The sequence below is a fragment of the Parasteatoda tepidariorum genome, chromosome 1, assembly GCF_982258835.1.
Source record: "Parasteatoda tepidariorum strain Cologne lab strain chromosome 1, Ptep-v5.0, whole genome shotgun sequence".
Classification (NCBI taxonomy): Eukaryota; Metazoa; Arthropoda; class Arachnida; order Araneae; family Theridiidae; genus Parasteatoda; species Parasteatoda tepidariorum.
Genome location: NC_141755.1, coordinates 47,419,516 through 47,442,047, shown reverse-complemented (window position 1 = coordinate 47,442,047; position 22,532 = coordinate 47,419,516). Strand labels below are relative to the sequence as shown.

Sequence of the window (22,532 nt, the reverse complement as noted above, 5' to 3'; positions counted from 1 at the left end):
CTGAAATTTATAATTTTCTATGCATAAATTCATATTGTATATAACTTAAATTAAATGCTTAGATGTCAAATGTTTGCCAGGATGTTATGTTGCATATTTTAAGAGCTTTACTTTAAACAGAGTGCTAGCATAAAAACAAAGCTAAACTATAATAAATAAGTATGCAATTAACGAGCACAAATTAACAAGAAACTCAAATAATTTTTGGTTTTCCTGTTGTTGTCTTATTTTTGGGTGTTGGTAAGCGCAGAAATCAGGGGATGGGGCCTCTTTGATATTTCAAAGATTTACACTTTCCAAATATCTTTAGATTAATTTATGGCTGCTTCTCTTAACTTTTCACTCTCACGAATGTTTTTTTTTTCCTAAGTTAAGGATAATTTAGAAAATTCTAAGATAAAAATATGAGTTTCAAGCTTATCATCTAATGAAATTAAAAACTAAAATTATCCTGTAGCAATTTTACCGGTAAAATTTCAAAAGAACAACTGAATAAAACATATCTTATTTAACATATATACATTTAACATGTATGAAACATATATTATTTAACCAGACTTGAATTTTACCAATTTAAAATTTCCATTTGGTTCATTTCAAAGTTTTCTCAATTTAAAAATCATATTTTATCCATTTTTATTTTACAACCAGTATTGAACAGCAGATCCAATTCTGAGTTTATGACTATCAATGTTCAAACCCGTAACCTTGTAATCTCCAACTCAGAAAACAAAGGAATTCCGGGATCAAACGTTGAGACAAACTAACATTCGTTGAGGTCTTTCAAATGAACAAACCCACATTTGTATTACATAAAGAGGAGAATCACTAAAACGTCACATGGTAAGTCAGACAGCATGGGAATTCAAATCCATGATCCGTCAACCTATGAGGATATTTTACGCCAGCATCAATGTTCAGTGCGAGCCGGGAACAGATTTTGTATTAGGCAGCCACCGCTAGGACTCGAACCTGTATCACCTCATTAGAAAACTAACACTCGATTCTCTAAGCCATCTCGGCCTTCTATCTATTGTTGAATATATCTGCGATTGAGTTAAATTTTGAATGGCTATAACGTGTAATAACCACCTATCGAAACTGTTGCCACAGCCCGTACAACTTGCCTGTTAAAATACGGCTCGCAGTGGAATTATAGATGAAGACTAGGTAAAGTATGCGAAAAAGCTATTAGTACCCTTCAATAATTATAATTTTAAAAATTCAAAGATTTTCTTATAAAAAAAAGTAATGTAGACTTACGAATGTTTTTTGGATAAGTAGTTTCTGTAGCGTTGGGTTTTTCCGTCTGAGAGTCAATGACGTAGCAGTAATTTGGCTGATTGTTAAATCCAACGACCAATGGAACTTGAAGGTAAGGTTTGCTGAAAATAATTTAAAAAATATTTATGCTATGTCATAGAGAAAAAAAATTTTGAGTCTTGAAAGTATTAGAGACAAGAAAGCAGACCATTCTTTCTCGAGTCCTTTTATTGTAATTAGTGATTACTCGTGTTTTATTAACACACATAATACAAAACAATCTTGTACAAAGTTTGAAGATTGCAAGTGATTTATATCTCTGAAAATATTTATTGTTAAAATCTCAGCATTCTCAATCTCAGCAGGAATTTCTACACATTCTCAAAAAAAAAAATTTTTTACATTAAAACACACAAAATATTCCGTGCAATTTCAAAATATCTTGGCTCTTGATATTTAAGAGCAAACCTTAAAAATACCTCGAATATACCAAAATAGTCACGTTTTTATACACTGTTAAAATTTTCATTCTAAAATTGAGGCGAAATAACCCGCAGCAATCTGTCCATCAAATTAGCAAAAATATTATGTTCCAAAATGAAATTCCAAAAATATTATGCTCAAAACTACTTACTTTACTTTTAATCTTATATATGCCTATCAGTGTAGCATTAATTTAATGATACTAAATTATGTAGGTACTAATTTAATGACAATACAAATCAATAACAAAAAATAATTCAATAGTAAAAAATAACGATTTTTTTTAATATATACCCAGGTTTATCCACCCAGGATAGATAAAACCAGATACTGGCTTTCCTTCAAAAAAGAACATTTGATGCAACCTCCAAAATCAAGTATTACTTATTCTTGAAACTAATGGGCTAATTAAACATTCAAATAGAGTTTGATAAGGTTTATTTACATAGCTGAAAATGAAAAAAGTGAAACCCGAATAACCCAGATTTGGCCCATTTTTCTTAACCGACAACGACATCTTTTAAAGTAACATACCTACAAACGTATCGTAGCCCATCTAAATCCTTATAGCATTCCGCAATAAGTGCCTCTGAGTGAGTTTCTTCTGTTTTTAAATCCCACGGAATTTCTTTAAAATTTAAATCTCTTACCTCGTCACTTTTAGATGGAACCTGAAATACAAAAATGATCCATTCATTAGTACAAAAGCAGGCTTTTTTTTAAATTTACCATTAGCATTTTAGAAATTTGGAGCACAAAGTCGTAAATGTTTGAGCTCTCTGTCTTCAAAGAAATCTGGGCGTCTACTATGGCTTCTTATCGTACCATCTGAAGCCTCTGATTTTATAATGAAGTAGCTATAATGCTGGTGTTATTGTTTCAAAGTTGAGTTATTTTCCTATCAGACTAGTGGGATAATGAAAAATTTTATTCTACAATACCGAAATATACTCCAATTGTTGAAATATACTTCGCTTATCCGATAGTGAAATACTCTCATACTGGAGCTATTGTATCCGAGTTATTTTCTATCGGATTACATGTTTTAATAAAAAATTCTACGCTTCTATTGAACTATTTGTCGAAATATGCTTCTCTTATCCGATAATGAAATACACAGTCCAGTCACATTAATGTGACCACCTTGCTTGCTGTCAAAATCATTAACCAGGCATCTGCTGCCCCGGCCCATGTGCAGCAACGTTCGTTGAACCCTTGTTGAGGATACACTCTTGGTAGCCCCGAGGTTCATGTGGGTGTTCAGTTGCTCAACAGTTACACGTCTATTTGCCCGAACTTATCTCCGTTGCCTTTATTCGCCTCTGTCATCTATAGCCCGTGGTGCACCACATGTGCCACATCGCTGATTTTGGAAAGTGCCATTTTGCCATGCACGGTATACTTTTACCACGGCGTCAAGTGAACAGTTCACAAAATTAACCGTTTCCGAAAAGCTTCCATCTTTGGCCCGAAAACCAATCATCATGCACTTTTGGACGTCGGATAAATCGCTACGTTTCTGCATTACACCAACGTTTGAAATGCTTTCCAATGCCCTAGGACATCCTTTGTATACACTCCACTGAAATGCGCTACCCCCTGCCTTCAGTGATTGGTTATTTCACGTTGACGTGGAAAGTAGGTGGTGGTCATATTAATGTGACTGGACTGTGTACCTTCGGTACTGTCTTTAGCATATCAATGTTATTTCCCTATCGAACTAGATGCGATAGCGAAGAGTTTATTTGACCACCTAACGAAATGTAGGCATGTTCTCCGATAGTCAAATAGCACCAATGTGACGATAGTGAACATTTGTGAATTAAAATAAAAATTTTAAAAAAATTTCATAGAATCTCATGTAATGTCTAATAGAAAGAAAACAGGAAGCCATATTTATTTTTTACCATATATATGAACAAAGATTTCGAAATTTGTAAGAGCTTAAGGCAAAGTTTCATCACGAGTAATTGGTATCAGAGAAACAACGAAAAACAAAGCTATAAATGCAAAAACTAGAGAAAAGAACGTCAGTAGTTACACTTTAATATAGGAATAACTTTATTTTTGTTTTACTTTATAAATCTATTGTATTGCTTAAAATGCTTCCTCTTTATATAAAACCCTTTTTAACACTTCGTAACTACTATTTTTATTTTGATTAAATTGGTTAAAATACAGTATCTTAAATGTGAGAATTTTAGATTTAAAAAAAACAGCATAATTGTTTTTTTTTCCTTACTAGGAGTCAAATTTTATGTTCCTTAAATCAGCGTATTTTTATCTGAATAATCAATTGAAATTAATATCGATTAGTATAATAGCAAGAAAATACAAACAAGAATCAAAATAAGCTCTTTTTGGAGAAACAAGGTAATTACTTAAGCAGAAGCTTCATAACGAGCACTGCACTTTATTATTTCAAGAAATAATTTTTAAAAATTGTGCGCCTCTGCCCTTCCACTGCTGCTCTATGTGTTCAGATTTTACATTTCAACTTGATTTACAGGAAATTTAACATTTAGGAATGTGATTCACTATCCTCAGTAAATTCAAGATGGTGAAACCCCTTGGAGGAGGGAATAAACATCAGATATATTTAACTTGAATAACTGCTTTAGAAAAATTATTCAGAATTCTCAGAATTATTTCCATATTTAACGTCTCAAAATTTACATATACCGGGAATTAAAAGTCAATAGTTTTCAATTACATGCATATATTCATTACGATAAAACAATGGAAAATCTTACTAAGGGAAATAAAGTTTTATTATCCTTTCGTAATGGACAGAATCGTCGATATTTTTCACAAAGTTCTTCTATTGAATAATTCAGGCAGAAGTGGTGGTACGCTTGACTGCAATAAAACGATCTACGCCTCCTACAATTTATTAATAAATAAACAATTATATAAATAAATAAACAACTAGGGTAAACCAACCAGTGAAGGAACATTTCATATATATTGATTAAAAATAAGAATTTGAAAGTTTTTCTTAGATTGATTGGTAACAATAGCTTACTGCCAAACGATAGGAAGTCATCTAGCAATGTTTTGGATTACCTGGTCAAATAGACTTCTCTGGAAAAGATTTTGAATTTGTTATTATCTCTGCAACATCTTGTTTCTTTTAAAAAATTATAAGATGGTATTTGTATTTATATGTTTGAAATGGAATTAATTGCATGTAATAGTTTTATTTTTCTCACTGTGAAGAAGAGAATTCAAAATATAGTTATTGAAGTTACGTTTTACTTTTTTAAGCATCATAGCATAATAAAGTACTGAGATAAGGGGGTGTATATTTACTGGATCACCAAACGATGAAAAACCAGTGAAGGAACAAGTGTTCCTTTACTGGGTTTTTTTCTAAGTTAATGAAAATAAAAGATAAACTTTAATTTTCTTGTACCTTAAGTGATGTTCCGCAACAAAAGTATGTTAAAAATACGAAAAACAACTTCTAACCAGGGAGGGAACAGGCATGTTCCTTTACTGAGCATAGATTTCCCAGTGAATGAACAGTATGTGTTAATATGTTGACACTTTAATTTTCAATTCATGATTACAAAAAAAGGTTAACATTTTCACAGTATTTATATGTATTTATATGTGAAGAATAGGCTTGTTTTTAAATATTTGTATGGCTTATCAATTCATAAAGAGCATTAAAAAATTACTAAAATTAAGTGTTCCTCTACTGGGTGTTCATTAACTGGTAAGAGCTGTTCCTTCACTTGGTCTTCTTACTACTTGTTATTTGAACTTCCAAAACTTTAAAGCAGTATTATGTAAGTTCTCTGCAATGTTTTTAAATAATTTGCCATTTGTAACAAGTATGTTGACACTGTCATTTAACTAAAATTACGAATTTTGAAATTAATATGATTTTTTAAATGGCAAGCGAAGCTGAAGTGTTCCTTCCCTGATCAGTTTACCCTATATAAATAATATAATTTTAAGGTCACGTAGTTATTGTAATTATTTAAATTGGGGAGCAAAATCCGAGTTATTATGCACATTATGGAGAAAATTTATGTATCAAATTCAATTTAGTAAAAAAGTTGCCAAAAAATAAAGACAAAATTCAACGAACGAAGTTTTCTGGTTAAACTTATATATAATCTGGATTTTGCTTGTTTTGGAAGAGGTAAGATTTTTTAAACGAATTTTTCTTTTAATATTTCTAAATGTAAATGCGTGATTTTGGATAATATAACGCTCAATGAAACCAGCTTTAAATACATACCTTGCAGCAAAAAATTCTAAAATATTAGCTAATTGATGTATTTTATGCTTGTGTAATAAATACAGTGTATTCTACGTAATTTGGGCTAAATAAGATTTTTGTAAGATTTTTCAATAGATATTTATGGATTGCTATGTATGGATATTTTTGAAAATTTGGCACTATTTTAAACGTTACATTCTAATGTTAATCGTATTGTATGGGTATTTTCGGAACATTTAAAGCCCGTGTTTTGAATCGATTTCAGTTATAATGAATGTCGTATTCCAAAAAGAGAAGAAAAATTTAAAAAAAACTTTCAAAATTTTAAATCTTACCTCAGCGCTATGCATTGGGTTTTAAGATTGAGAGTTTTGAAAAAAAATGTCACACGGCTGTCATATTTTCAAAAACCAAGACACCCACATTCTTAAAAAAAGAGGGGGGACAGTTTATAAGGAATGAAGCAATGCGAAATATTTCCAAAAAACAAAAAAAAAAATAATATTCAGCTAATAACAGAAATGTTTAAGTTTTGGAATTCTTTGAAACTAAATTAGATTTTTTTTAAATTGTTTCATTAGTATTTCTATAAAATGTGATGATAATGTCTTAAAATCAAATCCATGTTGCAAAAAATTACGGACGAAATTCGCAATTGAGTTGCATGTAAGCAAAGAAGCTTGTTCTAATTTTCTTAAACAATATTTCTGAGTATATATGAGTATTTTTAAAAAAAAATTACATAGCCGAAAATTTAGAATAAAATCGCGTGGATTGAATAAAATTTTAAAAATTTATAAAAATTCACCGAGTGTTTTCAACTATATAATTTTTTTCTATCTATACATGTATAGGTTTGCTCGAGATGTATGGCAGCCATATTTTAAAATGAAATAAATTTCAAATGATTCCTGCTTTATAAAAGAATTATTAAAAAAAATCACAAAATATCTCGTCTTCTGTTATCGTTTGATATAATCTGAAGCTTACGTTTTTGGACAAAATACGATTTTCATTACTATTTCTGAATATGCATGAATATTTTCAAAAAATATGGCTCTCAACTTTCTAATGAATCTCTGTTACAATTTTTTTTTTAAAAATCGCCAAATATTTGACCTTATGTTATTGCTATTTATGCACTGAACTTTGTGTGCTTTGAATCAACTAAGATTTTTGCTTCAATATTCTATATATATTTTAAGACATATGCAAACCTGTGCTCTTAAAAGTATAACGCCCATATTTAATAATTAAATAAATTTAAGTATCCAGACTTTTTGGTAAGTTTGATTCATGCACTGAAAATTCCTTGTTTTGCATTAAATAACAGATTTAACAAGAGTTCCTCCAAATATTTGTAGGCATGTATGGGTACTTTGGGTAAATATGACTCTTATAGTTTTAAAAAAAAACAGTTTCAAAGGAATGTCATGTTTCAAAAAAGCTGTAGGAAATATATCTAGTATTATATTAGCACTATATATGCAATAGACTTTTTATAATTTGGGACGAATAAGTTTTTTTTTTACGCATTGGCAAAATGGATCTTGATTTGGGTTTGATAGCGTGCATAACTTAACGTCATCACACTTTTCAACTGTGTTCAAGAGTAATAGTAAACAGTGCGCATGCGTCGTCATTGCACGTGTTGCTATGGCGACCACTGCTGTTTTTATTATTAACTAATAATTACTGGCTTGGCGGTGATTTCAATATAAATGCGAATACTGTAGAAAGAGAAGTATTTTGTGACCTCTTGAAACACGTACATCGGCAGGATTTAAAAACCAATCCGACGACAAACATCAATTTAGACAGTTTTTGAAACCCATGATTTGAAATGTTGTGGCGTTAAACGGAGTTGATCCAGAAAGAAAAAGCATTTGACCAATGGGTAACCAATGATCGTAATAAAGCAATCACAATTTTTTTCATTTTTTTTTTCTTTTTGTTTCTTTTGTGGATTTTTAAGTGTTCTGTTTTTAAGAAAACAAAACCAAAATCGGTTCTGTATTTTTTAACATTCTTTTGGGCACTGTTAAACGAAATCTACAATAACCTTACAAATACATAATGTGCGCAATTTTTTTTTTCATTTTTCGATGAATATTTCTAGTTATATTTGGGTATTTTTGGAAATTAAGACACTCATTATAAGCAATTCAAAATTTATTTGTTAAGTATTTAATCATTAAATTCTATTGAAAAACTGCAGATTGATTCCAGAAAGAATATCTATTATTTATCGAATCTTCATTATTTATGTTCTCATCTTTATTTTCAAAGATATAGTAAGTTTCTGTAACAAACATTATATACACCGAAGAGCCATTACATTATGACCACCCTCCAGCTATAACAATGGGCTCGCCCAGGAACAATGTTTTCATGGGGCACATTAGGAGCCATAATCCTCATAGAACAATCCCTGACGTCTGTAAGCTACTTGAGCATAGTTGCAGGCCAAGTTCAACCATTCATGGCAACAGTTTTTCCGGCGGGGGATGGTGTTTGCCAAGAGGATAATGCACCATGTCATAAGGGTCGAATTGTCATGGATTGGTTCGATGAACATTCCAGTGGCTTCCAAGTCGTGTCTTGGCCCCCAAATTCACCTGACCTTAATCCAAAAGAGCATTTGTAGTCCTACTTGGAAAACCAAATTCGGGGTGCCGCGCTACCCCTTCGCAATGTGGGGGAATTGCTGGACCGGTAGGTGAGCGCTTGGTACCAGATATCTCAGACTACCTATCAGCACCTTGTGGAATCAATGCCAAGGCGGGTGCTAGCAGTTTTGAGGGCTAAAGGTGGTCCTACATGTTATTAACAGGGTGGTCATAATGTAATGGCTCTTCGGTGTATATTATTAATGTTATTCATGCGAAAACATAAATACATATATGTATAAAATCAAGTTATTATTTTTTTAACTTAAGAATGATATTTTGAACAATCTAAATACTCCGAGTAGTGAACAATGCAATACGGTAGAATTTCTTTGTTCGTTTCGCATTTAATTTTTTTTATAACATTAAATATGCTATGAATCAGACATTTTTTAATTTCCATACTTAAGTATCATTTAGTTTGTTAAAAGGATTGAACAGTATGTCAAAAAGCTAGAAATTAATAATATAAGAAAGTTTTTCGAAGTACGTTTCGCTTACAAACATATTTAAGATTTATCTCAATTGGATACGATTTTTGCTTTAACCGGCAAATTTTTTATTAAAAAATATATATCGAAACTCCTAGTGCACTTAGTTCAATAGAAGGATACATTTTATGATAATCCTCACCTGTTATTATTGCAAACTGTGATGGCAGGTTGTACTATCTCATAAGGTGTTGAAAACTCTACATTCATAACAGTTGGATATGAATTATAAATGATTAAAAAGTCCCAAGTTTGATATCCAAAGCCGAAAACACAAATGATAAATATTACAATCTTTAGCAGTCTTCGTTTCCATGTGGCGTAAGAAGCAATTTGAGGAAAGCTGGTTATCAAGGAATTACTGAAAACAGTTTTTGCATGACTTTTAAATGAAATCTCTGTATTTGCCTTGAACTGATCCATTATTTCCCTCCGCCGCTATGCAAAACACATAAAATCATAAGAAGAGCATAGTTAATAACACAGAATTTCAAAAAAAAACTTACAAATGATATGATTATTATTTAACCTATTTCGTAGAGGATTACTATCTAGCCATTACGAGATTAGACAGTAGACAAATCGCATGAGGTCGCTACTTGAAACAAATTTTTCCAATATTTTGTATTTGCTACATGCAAAAGGCGATAGTACATATTAAAGCATATATAAGTAGCTCAAATCCAATCCCCAATAGCTGCGATTTTGAAACAAATAATAACTTTTTTACTCTGTCTGGGATTTCTTACCTTTAAATAATAAAGGTTTGTTTATTAGAAGTCTATGTCAAAGCTCATTCGTTTTATTTATTTTATTTCCCAAATTTTCAAATAATAATGTGATAATGGCAGGGCTTATCTTTAAGCATTTCCAAAGCTGTTAAAATCTGTTGACATCATTTTACCAAATAACGCCATATTTACTACTATTTTTATCAATAGAATTGCTTGTTTGTTTCTTCTTTAAACTATTTTAAACTATTCTAATGCAAGCTCTTCTACAGTAGCAGAATATTATTAATCATGCGATATACAATGCTTAATAGTTAGATTTGTCGCGATTATAGTGTTTCCCTTCACGTGCCTTTAATATAGCAAAAACATCTTTTCGGTAATTATAGTAGTTTAAAGATATACCATGAACGATTATAATCGAAGATCAAGGAAGAAGTTTATATTTATAAAAGTTGATTCTCTGATAAAAACAAATTTCAGAATGAAATTTGTATACAAAATATTTCGATCATAAAAAAATAAAATAATAAAGAAATAATAAACAACTATAAAGAATTATTTTTTCATTTGACTATTTCTGGATTAATAAAATTTATACTAGTGTGTACTTTATACTAAGGGCAACCTAAGCGAAAACTATAATTAAGGCGCAAAATAGACAAAATAAGCTAAAAGTATAATAAGCATTAAGGGGTCTAAACGTTCGACCGCTTTCCTGACCGAAATAATTGGGACTGTGTTTCCCTGATTGCGCCTACCCCCTATATTTTGGGTATCAGGAATCAAAATTCGACGAAAAATAAGTACTTATTCAGAGAAAGTAAATTTTTGAGGGTGATTTCGTAACTTAAAATATCATCTACACTAGACAGCATCTACACTATCATCTACACTAGAAGTCACCCCCATGAACCATTAAATATTGAATTCTAGTACTTGAAATGTCGATCATTAGATCAAAAGTTATTTAGGATGTTTCATTATTTTTTATTGAATTATTTATTTGTGCATTACAGCTTGGGGATTTATTTTTTATGCCATGCAGTTATTTCTTTCTGTCACATACCAGTAAAAATCTGATCAAGAAAAGTGAGTACAATGTAAAAAAATTTAGCTTATCTGAACAAAAAAATTAGTGGCGACTATTTTACACCAAAGTGGTGTAGTAAAAAGTCAAGTTTAATTCGTATGTGAATCACTACATCAAGAATGTTCTTTTACATTTCTTGATATAAAGTATTCTCCACCATTTTTGTTATTAAGTAAAACAAAAATTTAGAATAACATTAGATGTGCATAAATGTCAATGAAGTTATTTTTACACAACAATATAAAGTGTGAATCATTAATTTAGAATGCAGTAATTTGTAAATCAATTTGTTATTGTCAATTTGTAAAATTTTTTAATTTGTAAATCAAATATGCGCGAAGCACAAAGAGATTATTAAGTAGAACTCGGAATAGCCATAACAGACTAGAAGCGGATGAAAATTACACATTGCAAAATCATTGAATACTGTATACAAAAATTTATTTACTTATTTATTTATTATTTCAGTTGATGAATATCAACAAACGAACTCTCGCCAGTTCATTCTGGAATGCAAACAAACTACCAGCGTACTAACATGGGTATTTTTGGAAGTGAAAATAATTCTCGTATGGTGGGAAAGCGCGAGAGTTTGGAGTAAGCATATACCATTTTAAATGTTTGGATTTAAATTCCACACTTTAAATTCTATTCTAACACTCGACTTGGTGTTAATCCAGAATAAAGAGTTCCTTCACACTATTTTTTGGGGTTGTGTTGTTGTTGTTTCCAATGCCACTAGCCAATACTAACAAGCCTGTGTGGTGAAAACAAGCAAATTTTAAGACAGACGGTGCTTTTCTTGTTTCTCAGTGGCGCCATCTATTGTCAAGAATACGATTTCAGTTGCACACACGCGTCGCAGCCAGTTAGTTTTTGATTTTCTTTATTTCTATTCAATAAATTTATGATTGATTTTATTACAGCATCAAGATATATAATTACATTGATTTTCAATTGTGTGTTTCAGTTCAATATTTCAGAAAAATTTATTCCAATACAAGAAATGGTTGTTAAATAGAAAACAATAATGCAATTCGCTGAATTTTTTAAAGTGCACTGATGGCAAGAAAAATGGTGACAGTACTACTGGAGTTAAGTTCTTATGAGATATTTGATTGTAGACAGTATTTTTTTCTGTTACAAATGTTTAAAATGTATAATGCACACGACTAAATAAATAATTGCTTTGATCATTAAAATTGTGCGAAAGAAATACTATTTACAATTCGAACGATTTTATGATAGTTTCTATTAGAGTAAAAAGTCATTTAGTAAAAATTAATTCTGATAGTACGTATGCCCTTAAAAGAAGGAAAAAGATCAAAGAACACCTGAAACTGAAATCAGTAGCCAGAATTAAATAAATGTCAACAAAAGCATATCGCTCAGGGGCTGCAGTAGCGGCACAACTCAAAAAATCATGTTTTGAGATAAGTGGGTTTAAAATTTTCATTGCTAAGGAAAATGCATACGAAATGCTTTGATTTGCTTAACCGAAGATTGCCTTCAAGTTGAGCTAGTATTGCTGCTGAAAAGAGTGTGTATTTTCATATTTACACCTGTTCTTAGTCCAAAACGCGAGTTTTTTGAGTTGTGCCACTTTTGCAGCGTAGTGATGTCAATTTCGACCAATAGCGTGGTCCGACCACTTTGAAATTAAACCCCTTATGCCTTTATTGGTTGCTCAACATCATATTCGGAGAGACAATACACCACAAGTTTTAGAGTGACATATCTTACCTCTTTCACTTAAACTTTATTTATCTAGTACATACCTCATTTTCCCGTGATAAAATAACTGCTCATTTACTCTTTTATAATTGAAACAAATAAAAATGCACAGTTCATACATTTATAAAATAAATTTTTAGTGTAATGTTAGAAATATAAAGATAATTGGAATGTAAACTATATCTTACAGCTCTAAGTAGTTCGGATGCCTCATTCTGAACTTTTCTTCGATTTGAATTCTTCCTTTTATTGCTGGGATCAATTTCGATCCTGAAGAAATAATTAATTTTAAAATGAACATTGCTTATTTATCTTTTAAAATCGATTGATTGAATCAGAAAAATCGTATTCATCTTAACTACATTTTTTAAATAAATTTATTTTTAGAAATTGAGAATTATATATAGAAGTGCTTATTAATGTAAGCCCTTCTTATTATATTACGCTTATTTATAATAAGACGAATTTATATAATACGACAAATTTGTATAATAAGACGAATATAGTGTAGAAGTGTTTTCCACGAAAATTGAGATTGTTGTTTTTTTTTCTTTTATTTTAACGAACAACTTTTGAACAAAATAAGATATATCGATAAAAAAAATTTAGTATAAATAATTCTATTATTTCGATACTATTTGGTACAGTAAAAATTTAAAATCTGTAAAATTTTAAAGCTTATTTTCTGCACACAGGAATTACACTGAGAAAAAAAATATAGTCAAAACTACCAGAATTTATTGTGTTTCTAGATCTGTAGGAACACGAAAAAGCTTGGCAATTTTTACCGTAGCATTTTGGAAGTGATTTCGGTAAATCTAACAATAAAATACAGTTTCATAGCATGTTATGTAAGCTGGTAATTATGGTAAATTTTGGTAAGTTTATTTGATACCGTTCAGATTGACATAAAAACCCTTTATTTTGTTATAGGACTCCACACAAATTCTATGGAAATTAGTTATCTATCAAATTATCTGAAAATTTAATATGTTGTAGTTAAAAAAACATTCTGAACAAAAATTCTCTATGACAAAGTCCAAAAATAAACTGTTTTCGAGATTCGAGCCTAAAACATAAGATATTGTTGTTGTTGTTCATTTACGTCGCCCTAGAGCTGCACAATGGGCCATTGGCGACGGTCTGGGAAACATCCCTTATAAGATTATAAGATATTTAGGCAACGGTCACTGTGGATTGCGATGAAGGGTGCTTGAAGCTCACTGCATTAGTTAAGGTTAATGAGAAAAAAAGCTACTCATTTTGCGTTGGACGTTCCAACGTGCTGCTAGCTTTTTCATTATTTGATCTAATTTACAATCCTTACTTAAAAGTTCATCAATAACCATTTTTTCTTTCAATTTTCTTGGTTAATGCCAATGCCATGACGCAATTAGATAATTGAGAATTACTCTTTTATAGATAGAAAGGCTTTGTATCTCGAAAACTATCAATTTTTAAACTTGGAGTCAATGAGAGCTTTGGATGAGAGCTTTGGAGAGCTTTGGATTTTTTTTGAACTACAACATATTAAATTTCTAATCAATTTAAGAAATAATTAATTTCTAAAAGATTTCAGCAGTGTGCTGTACTTTTCAATTTTGTATCTTTTACTAAGATTGTGGTAATGGAATGGTTTAAGTACCATATATTTTAGTTTTCTTAATACCAGAATTATATGTTTTTTTATAAGAAATTTTATTATCATACACTACTGGGTTATGGCAGCCCAGTGGATAAGGAATCGGACTCCGGTCAGGAAGGACCGAAGTTTGATCCCTGACTCCGCTGAAACCTACCAAGTACATGCAATATACGTGCTCGTGAAATTTGTAGAATGGGAAGTACTGGGGTTGGTCACTGAGTACCATGAGTACAGGGATCTGGAGAAAATTTCCTTCCCCTTCAGATCCATGTCTAAATCGAGAAAATGTCCGCATCAATTTGATCACCTCTGTAGATGATGAAAATTATCTTTGGATCCTCGGGATGTTTCCCTGACCGTTTCCAATAGCCTTTTGTGCAGCTCCAGTGTTAATTACCAATTAATGTACCTACGATTTAATGTATCTAACTACGTACCTCGTCTCCCACCGTAGCCCTGGATGTGTATCAATAAATAAATATTTTTTTAGATATATATGCAATCTTATGTGCTTAATACAAACAATGGCTTGTCCCTCATCAAATAGCTTACAGTACGGTAATTTTACCAGAATTTTTCTCCGTGTATTAGTACAGAGTTTTTGCTAACTTCACCCTCTCGAAAAGTTTAGAAAAAAATTAACTATAATATCGGTAAATATGCCATAATATTGCGTAAACTTTCTGAAGCTTTAAAAACTGAAGTGCTTTGCAATTAAATTAAATATAGTTTAATTTCCATAATAAAATGAACCAATCCCAACTTGGATCCGTTTAAGGTTGCAGCTAACATGCTCTAAAATCTCTAGAAGTGTAGGAGAAACAATATTAATCTTACAACAATATACACCGAAGAGCCATTACATTATGACCACTCTCCATCTATAACAATGGGCTCGCCCAGGTTTTCATGGTTTTTCGCCCAGGAACAATGTTTTCATGAGGCACATTAGGACCCATAATCCTTATAGAACAATCCCTGACGTCTGTAAGTTACTTGAACATAGTTGCAGACCAGGTTCACGCATTCATGGCAACAGTTTTTCCTGCGGGGAATGATGTTTACCAACAGGATAATGCAGCATGTCATAAGGGTCGAATCATCATGGATTGGTTCGAGGAACATTCCAGTGACTTTCAAGTAATGCCTTGGCCCACAAATTCACCTGACCTTAATCCAATAGAGCATTTGTGATCCTACTTGGAAAACCAAATTCGTGCTGCCACGCTACCCCCTCGCAATGTGAGGGAATTGCACGGCTAGTTGGTGAGTGCTTGGTACCAGATACCTCAGACTACCTATCAGCACCTTGTGGAATCAATGCCCCGGCGGGTGCTAGCAGTTTTGAGGGCTAAAGGTGGTCCTACATGTTATTAGCAGGGTGGTCATAATGTAACGGATCTTCGGTGTAAAGCAAAGAAATAAATAAAAAGGTTTTTTTTACATATCGTTACCTGCTTATTTTTGGAAGTGTCCTTTTCACATTGTGCGCCATCTCCTCTTCAAATTATTCTGAAGGTTTTATTTAAGCAACAAATTCGCTTCGTTTCATATTCTTTGAATGATTTTTCTGAAGAAAAAAAATTATACATTTCATCTTTAACAGTAGATTAAATATTTATTTATTTGTTTTACTTCAAATAGGATAACATAGAGAAATGAAACAAACAATCACTTTTTTAACCAATTAACATACTAAATTATACCATATTATAATAAAATTGCAAATATTACTGAAAAAAGCTCAATATTTCTAAAATATTTAAGATGTCACCATTAGATTGCAAAAAATATAAAATTATGTAAACAAAATATTTTAATACGGTCCCTTTTAATTCATGTAATTTATATATTTAGTTTGATGAATATTTATTTTTTGAATTGTTAAAAGCTTTAAAATTAGTGTAAGGGATCAGTTGTTGAATAATTTATTGATTCTGAGGTAGAAAGTTACTTATTATGCCTTTACTACAATGAATAATTTATTTTTTACTTTGCATCATTACATGCGTTTGCTTTTTCAGTAAATGTAATAAGCATTAAACCATTCATTAGGTTTGAGATGCGTGATCAGTCATTTTAAAAGCAATTTAAACATTTAATATAGCTAAATGAATATTTTTCAAACTCAATTGCTAAAAATAAGTAAATATTCTAAAGTCAGAAATCATGCTCAGTTTAATGAAGACTGTTTCTCACCGAGAAATTATTTACTTAGGTACTGTACTAAAATACAACTTGTTGAAATGAAAATAGTACACACCAAATATAATTCTTTTCTAGGAGTAATAGGTTTTATAAGGTTTGAGGTATTAGTGGTGCAACATGCTTATGAAAAAAAATTTTAATAACATTTAAATGATTGATCCAGGTTCAACAAGCCTCTAGTTTCAACCTCCGTCTTCCCTTATATTACTTGGAGGCTTCTCCCCGTAATCGCACCACTCTTCAACACCAATAGTTGCTTCTTATTCTTCATTGTTCATTTTTTTCCCTTAAAATTTCACTTAAAAAATTATAATAAAAGCGATTAATTTGTTTATAAAATATGCAATTACTGTAAATTTATGTACGCTGAGAAAAAATCATGATCAAAACTACCGATATATGGTAAAATTTACCTCATTTTTCTGGCTTTCTAACAATAGCAAAAAATAGTAAGAAGTTATCATTTTTACCGGACCACTTTCGTAATGTCTTTTGTTACAATTAAAAATAAAATATTGTTTTCTAATCAATCTATTTAGTGGTAAATGTGGTAAACTTTAATAATTTTACCGAAAAAAAATTTACTTTTGACAGCACTAGTTTAATTTGAGAAAATGCAAAGCTTTCAGTTCAAAAACTTCTATTTTCTTTAAGGCATTTCTATATAAGCTGTAAGCTAATATCTATGAACCTCATAAAACTTTGAAACATGCGTCTTTGTAAATATACAAATGGTTTGATAAAGCTAAAAAACTAAATCAGTAACTTAAATGCGACAAATCAGGAATGTCCCAACATCCTTAATGGAAGCTTGGAGGTAGCAGATACGAATCCCATTGAAACTCCGATAGTATCTATTTACATATGAGACCAAGATAGCCTGCCTGGCAAGCCCATGTCCGAGCGGTCAGGAGTCCGAAGACTTCCTGTATACAAAATGGTGACTGGTGCACGTTAAATCTGCCAGGATCCCAAAATTCACCAAGTCCCCAAAACAAATCAATACCTTTCTTGGTACTGGATCAGAAATTAATCGTGCTCTATTTCAGTTCCAAATGGCAATCTGCAGATGGATGGATGGTGTGTAAATGTATCCTCCCTGTAAAATGGGATGTGACGGATGTATGTTGTCTCTAGATTATCCTCATGGATGTTTCCCGACCATCACCAATTGCCCATTATGCAGCTCTAGTGCGATGTTTTAATTACCAATTAATGTACAGTCCGCAAAAAAAAAAGATATCACGCTGAATAACTTTCGTTCTAATGATCGGATTTTCACGAACTAAGTGTCAATCTTAATGGTTCCGGGGGGTGACCTCAAATATGATAATTAATTAGTGCTAACTATTAATTAAGTTACGAAATCGGACACAAAAACGTACTTTCTCTGAATAAACATATATTTTTTTTCCGCATATTTGGGATTCCTTATCTTCATAATATACGGGGTAGCCGCAATCTGGGAAATGTGGTCCCCATAGTTTGGTCAGGAGAGCGATTCAAAGTTTGGACTCCTTAATGTTAATTTCTATTTTTACGTTTTCAGTCATATTTTAAAAACTAATGAAGCAATTCAAAAAAAATTGCACCCACTCATAAAACTCATTTACCCAAAGATAATTTCATGAAAAAAATAATTTTTAATAATTATTTATTATTTTTTATTATTTAATTAAAGTGAGGATGAAAAAATTTTGAATTATAAGGTAGGGATTTTTTTATACCATTTTAATCTACATATTTTTCAATTGAAAAATCTGAAGTTTTTATTGTTTTTATTTATTAAAAGATGAGAAAAATTAAAATTAATTATTTAAAAAAAATAGTTTGGCGACAATAAAGAAATGATTTAATGGGGCGATTAATATTAAAATGTGATAAACTTACGAGGAACTTGAATAGCGTAAAATTTCATTCATATCTTTTTCGCTAATAATCGTTTGCTAAACTTTTTATTTTTTTAAAACTATAAAATACGATATTTCTTTTCAGTCGTCTAAAATTCTATTTGCAATTTAGTAAAGAAATTTGAATAAAACATTTTAATCAACGAGTGTCGAGTTTTATAAAAGCATGCTTGTGATTGAATATGATTATACACCAGATTTTGCTTATTTAATGTGATTATTTTTTATTTTTTAGTTTTTTTTCGCAAAAACTGATACAATTTCTATAATATGCATACGTATGAATAGATTTGGAATAAAATATTTATCAATTTCTTGAATTTATTTTTTATAAATATTAATAAAAATGCGTAGTCAACATTTTTAAGCATCTCTCACATCATTGCAAATTTCTCAACACCTCATATATCATCTTAATCTTAAAAGTAATTTTTTAATCACCTGTCTGTGAATGACCGAATGTTACCTGTCTGTGATCACCAGTCGGTGAATGTTACTGTGAATGACCGAAATCTGAAGATTGTCGACTTTCACCGGTGAATGTCAGCAATCACATAGTCGCTTTGGTGATTGTCTAAAATATTTTTTAAAACCGATTTGATATTAATTTATTCGCTGATATAATTACATTTATTCAATATTTTAATACTTACTGACGATAGTTTAGAAGAAACATCATTGTAGGGTATACCGGGCAAACGCATACCAAGGAGTGGCACTTGACCTTAAAAAAACATCAGTGTAGGATATACCGGGCAAATGTATACCGGGCTGTGGCACTTAACTAGACCTAGTATATATTTCGGACATTTACCAAAGGTCTAGTCATACTAGTTCTAGTTAATTGCCACTGTCCGGTATACATTTGCCTAGTATACCAGATACTGATGCTTTTTTAAGGTCAAGTGTCACTGTCTGGTATACATTTGCCCGGTATATCCTACACCGATAATTTTTTAAGGTTCAGTGCCATTGCCCGATATATATTAGCCTGATACTCCAAACACTGATGTTTCTTCTAATCTATCGTCAGTATATATTAAAATATCGAATAAATGTAATTATATCAACGAATAAATTAATATCAAATCGGATGTAATAAATATTTCGGACATTCACCAAAGCGACTATGTGATTGTCAACATTCACCGGTGAAAGTCAAACCACTGATTTCGATCATTCACAGTAACATGCACATCATTAATATAACATAATGACCTCATCAGTATGTTTTTTCATATTTTGCCTTAATAACATTTGTCATTCTATAGAATGCCTAGGGAAAGTATGTAATACCTCTCATATTTCATACTTTGCCTAAAAACCTCCGGCATTGTATAGAATGCCGAGACATTCTATTCAATACCGGCGTTTCATACTTTGCCGATAACATATATAAGAAAACAAAAATAATCATAGTAGCAGTATTTGGTGGTAAATGTAGCTGTAATCGTATTTGAAGAATATGCTGTGCGACATTTTATGGTGAATTTGCGAATGTAAGTTTCAAAATGTATCGAAAGATGAGGACGGTATTTGCTAATCATCTTTATCCAAAGAAAACCTTGTAACCTAAATATCTAGCAAAATGAAGCGATTCTTTAAACAATTAATCTTACAATATGCAACATATTATTTCAATATCTTATTCTTAAACGTAACATATTTCAGGGTTTTTAAAATACCACTAAACATTCAGAATTCCTTGAGTTATAGAAAAGAGAAATATCATAAATTATAGAAAACCTTGTGAATGCGCATTAGAATTACTATACAATACACATTTTATTTTTCAAGCTCTTTTTTTTCTTCAAACTTTCTGGCCTAGAACACTTGATTAAAGCTGTAAAAATGATTATCCCTAAAATTTTGTATATAGCCATAATAAGTTATGTTAATTTGATTTTAGTATGAAATCCTAGAATTTTTATAACAAAAACAACTTAATCTAAATAATATCAGATAAAAAGTTCATGTATTTAAATTCTAAAAACTTAGAAAATCATAAATAATTTATAAATCGATTCAAATTTTCTTTTCAAAGGAGATTAAAATAAAATAAAAAATTTGCATTTTGGACAGAAATTAGCTTAAAAATTGTCTATATCCTAGAAACTTTGAGATATTTTCTATTAACTTTGAGATATTTCTATTAAACCTCTCCGAGCAATCACAGAGCATTATTTAAATTTTTTTTTTTACAGTCAGAAATTGGTTGCTTAGCAACCCAGTGAAATTAAGTCCTCTTCTTTTGAATTAGTCAATGGGTTACCTTAAAATATTAATTTGCGTTGGCGACTTTTTCTGGCGGTTTTCTGAAATATCGCCAAATATATAAACCTTTATTGTGACCCAATTTAAGACACAATTTTTTAAAAATTTCGTCTAATTCAAGTGTCTGGATTCCAAATTTGTAAAAAAAAATATATGTTTATTCAGAGAAAGTACGTTTTTGTGTCTAGTTTCGTAGCTTAATTAATAATTAGCTCCTCTTGTAATACTCCTTTCTTACAAACAACTAAATTCAAACCGTGGTGGCTTGGAGGAGAGATCACTGCCCTCCCCCCCCAATGAGGTAACCCGAGTTCGAATCATAGAAATGGCTGGTTGACACGAATGAAACTTCTAGATCTGGCATTGGGATAAATTAGTCTTCGTGGAGGACTTTCGAATTAAACTAACTCGCATTTGCGTTATAGGGGGAGGAAAACTACGAAAACCTTTCATGGTTAGCCTGACGGCTACCAGCCGTCACTAGGATTCGAACCAGAGTCATCTCATTAGAAGGCAAACGCTCTGCACCCTGAGACACAGCTGTTCCCGGCAAATGACGCCGAATTTATTTCATTTAAATACTAAAAGTTGAGTACTAAGGAACTATTTATAAAGGGTTACTTTAATACGACAATTTTTGATTCCATATCACACACTTTGGATACGCCTTTCATAAAGTGTTTACTTGTAAGAATTCAAACACTATGAGCATCGGAAATGGGTAAAGCTCATAAATATTTTTAATCAGTACCTGAATTCATAAATTGAAAATAATATTTTTTATTTTGCAGAAATGCTATCAGGCAGTATTTGTGAAGCATGAGATAAATGTATCTTGAATTCCAAAGCGATTTGAAAAAGGAATAAGTATTGAAAGTGGCGAATACTTGCGAAATTACATATGTATAACCATATGATAAATAAAATGCATTGTTAATCATAATTTGCGTAATTGATTTTTAACTGAGACATACAGGTACAACCAATCACGTACAACATAACTTTTTCTTCGGCAAAGTAAAAAAATATACGTCAGTATTTTTTTGAATAATTTTTATAAAAACAAATTTTAGTTACGAAGTAAATATTTAGCTTCATTTTCTATCTATTCTAAAATGGCTGCAGAAGTATTAAACATAAACGGGTGCTATCGTACCGCATATAGAAATACCAATTATAGGTGACAGAGCTCGCCTTTTTCGAGAAACAGCATATATACATCATTCGATACTCAAGTTATGGCTCGAGAGGAGCGTGAGGAAGCAGTAAAGCACGTAATGGAGCATTGAGGTAAGTTTTCTATCTTATCTCACAACAAAGGTGGAAATGTTGCCTACTAAAATGAAATGCTCCGCACTCATACTCATTTTGGTTTATGTGATTTAATGGCTGTGGGGCAGAATTTAAACTATTACTAAAATTTGGTACATAGAGAACTTTGACAATAACGAGGACAAATCGAGGTTAAAAATGACGAGGTTAAAAATGAAATCAAAGCACATCCGAGAGGGCAACAGCAAGACGGTGAAAAAATTTGGTTAACATGATGTTTAAAACGAATTAAAGTGTTAGGATTTGAGGATGGGCTGATGAATTGGAATACTTAAATGCAGTTGTAGTGTGTATTCGCCTTGGTTACCATTAAAGTTCATGTGCAGTACAAGATAATTTTGAAAGTTGACCAAGCTTATCACCAGAGGTGGTAAGATATATAATATTTAGTAATGTATCCAAATCTGAATTATAAGGAAAATGAAAAATTATAACGAAATAGCTAAAAAGTCCTTCAAAGAATTT

At 31.1% G+C, this 22,532-nt stretch overlaps 1 protein-coding gene across 1 annotated transcript in view; it reads left to right on the top strand.

The window, feature by feature from the left end:
* Window positions 1-21,589, top strand: part of LOC107448004 (uncharacterized) — a 59,606-nt gene extending 38,017 nt beyond the window's left edge. Inside the window, exon 7 of the mRNA XM_087162789.1 lies at window positions 21,527-21,589. Within this exon, the coding sequence (XP_087018915.1) occupies window positions 21,527-21,574 (48 nt within the window). The 3' untranslated portion in view covers window positions 21,575-21,589. The remainder of the gene's footprint in view (window positions 1-21,526) is intronic.
* The last annotated feature ends 943 nt before the right edge of the window (window positions 21,590-22,532 follow it).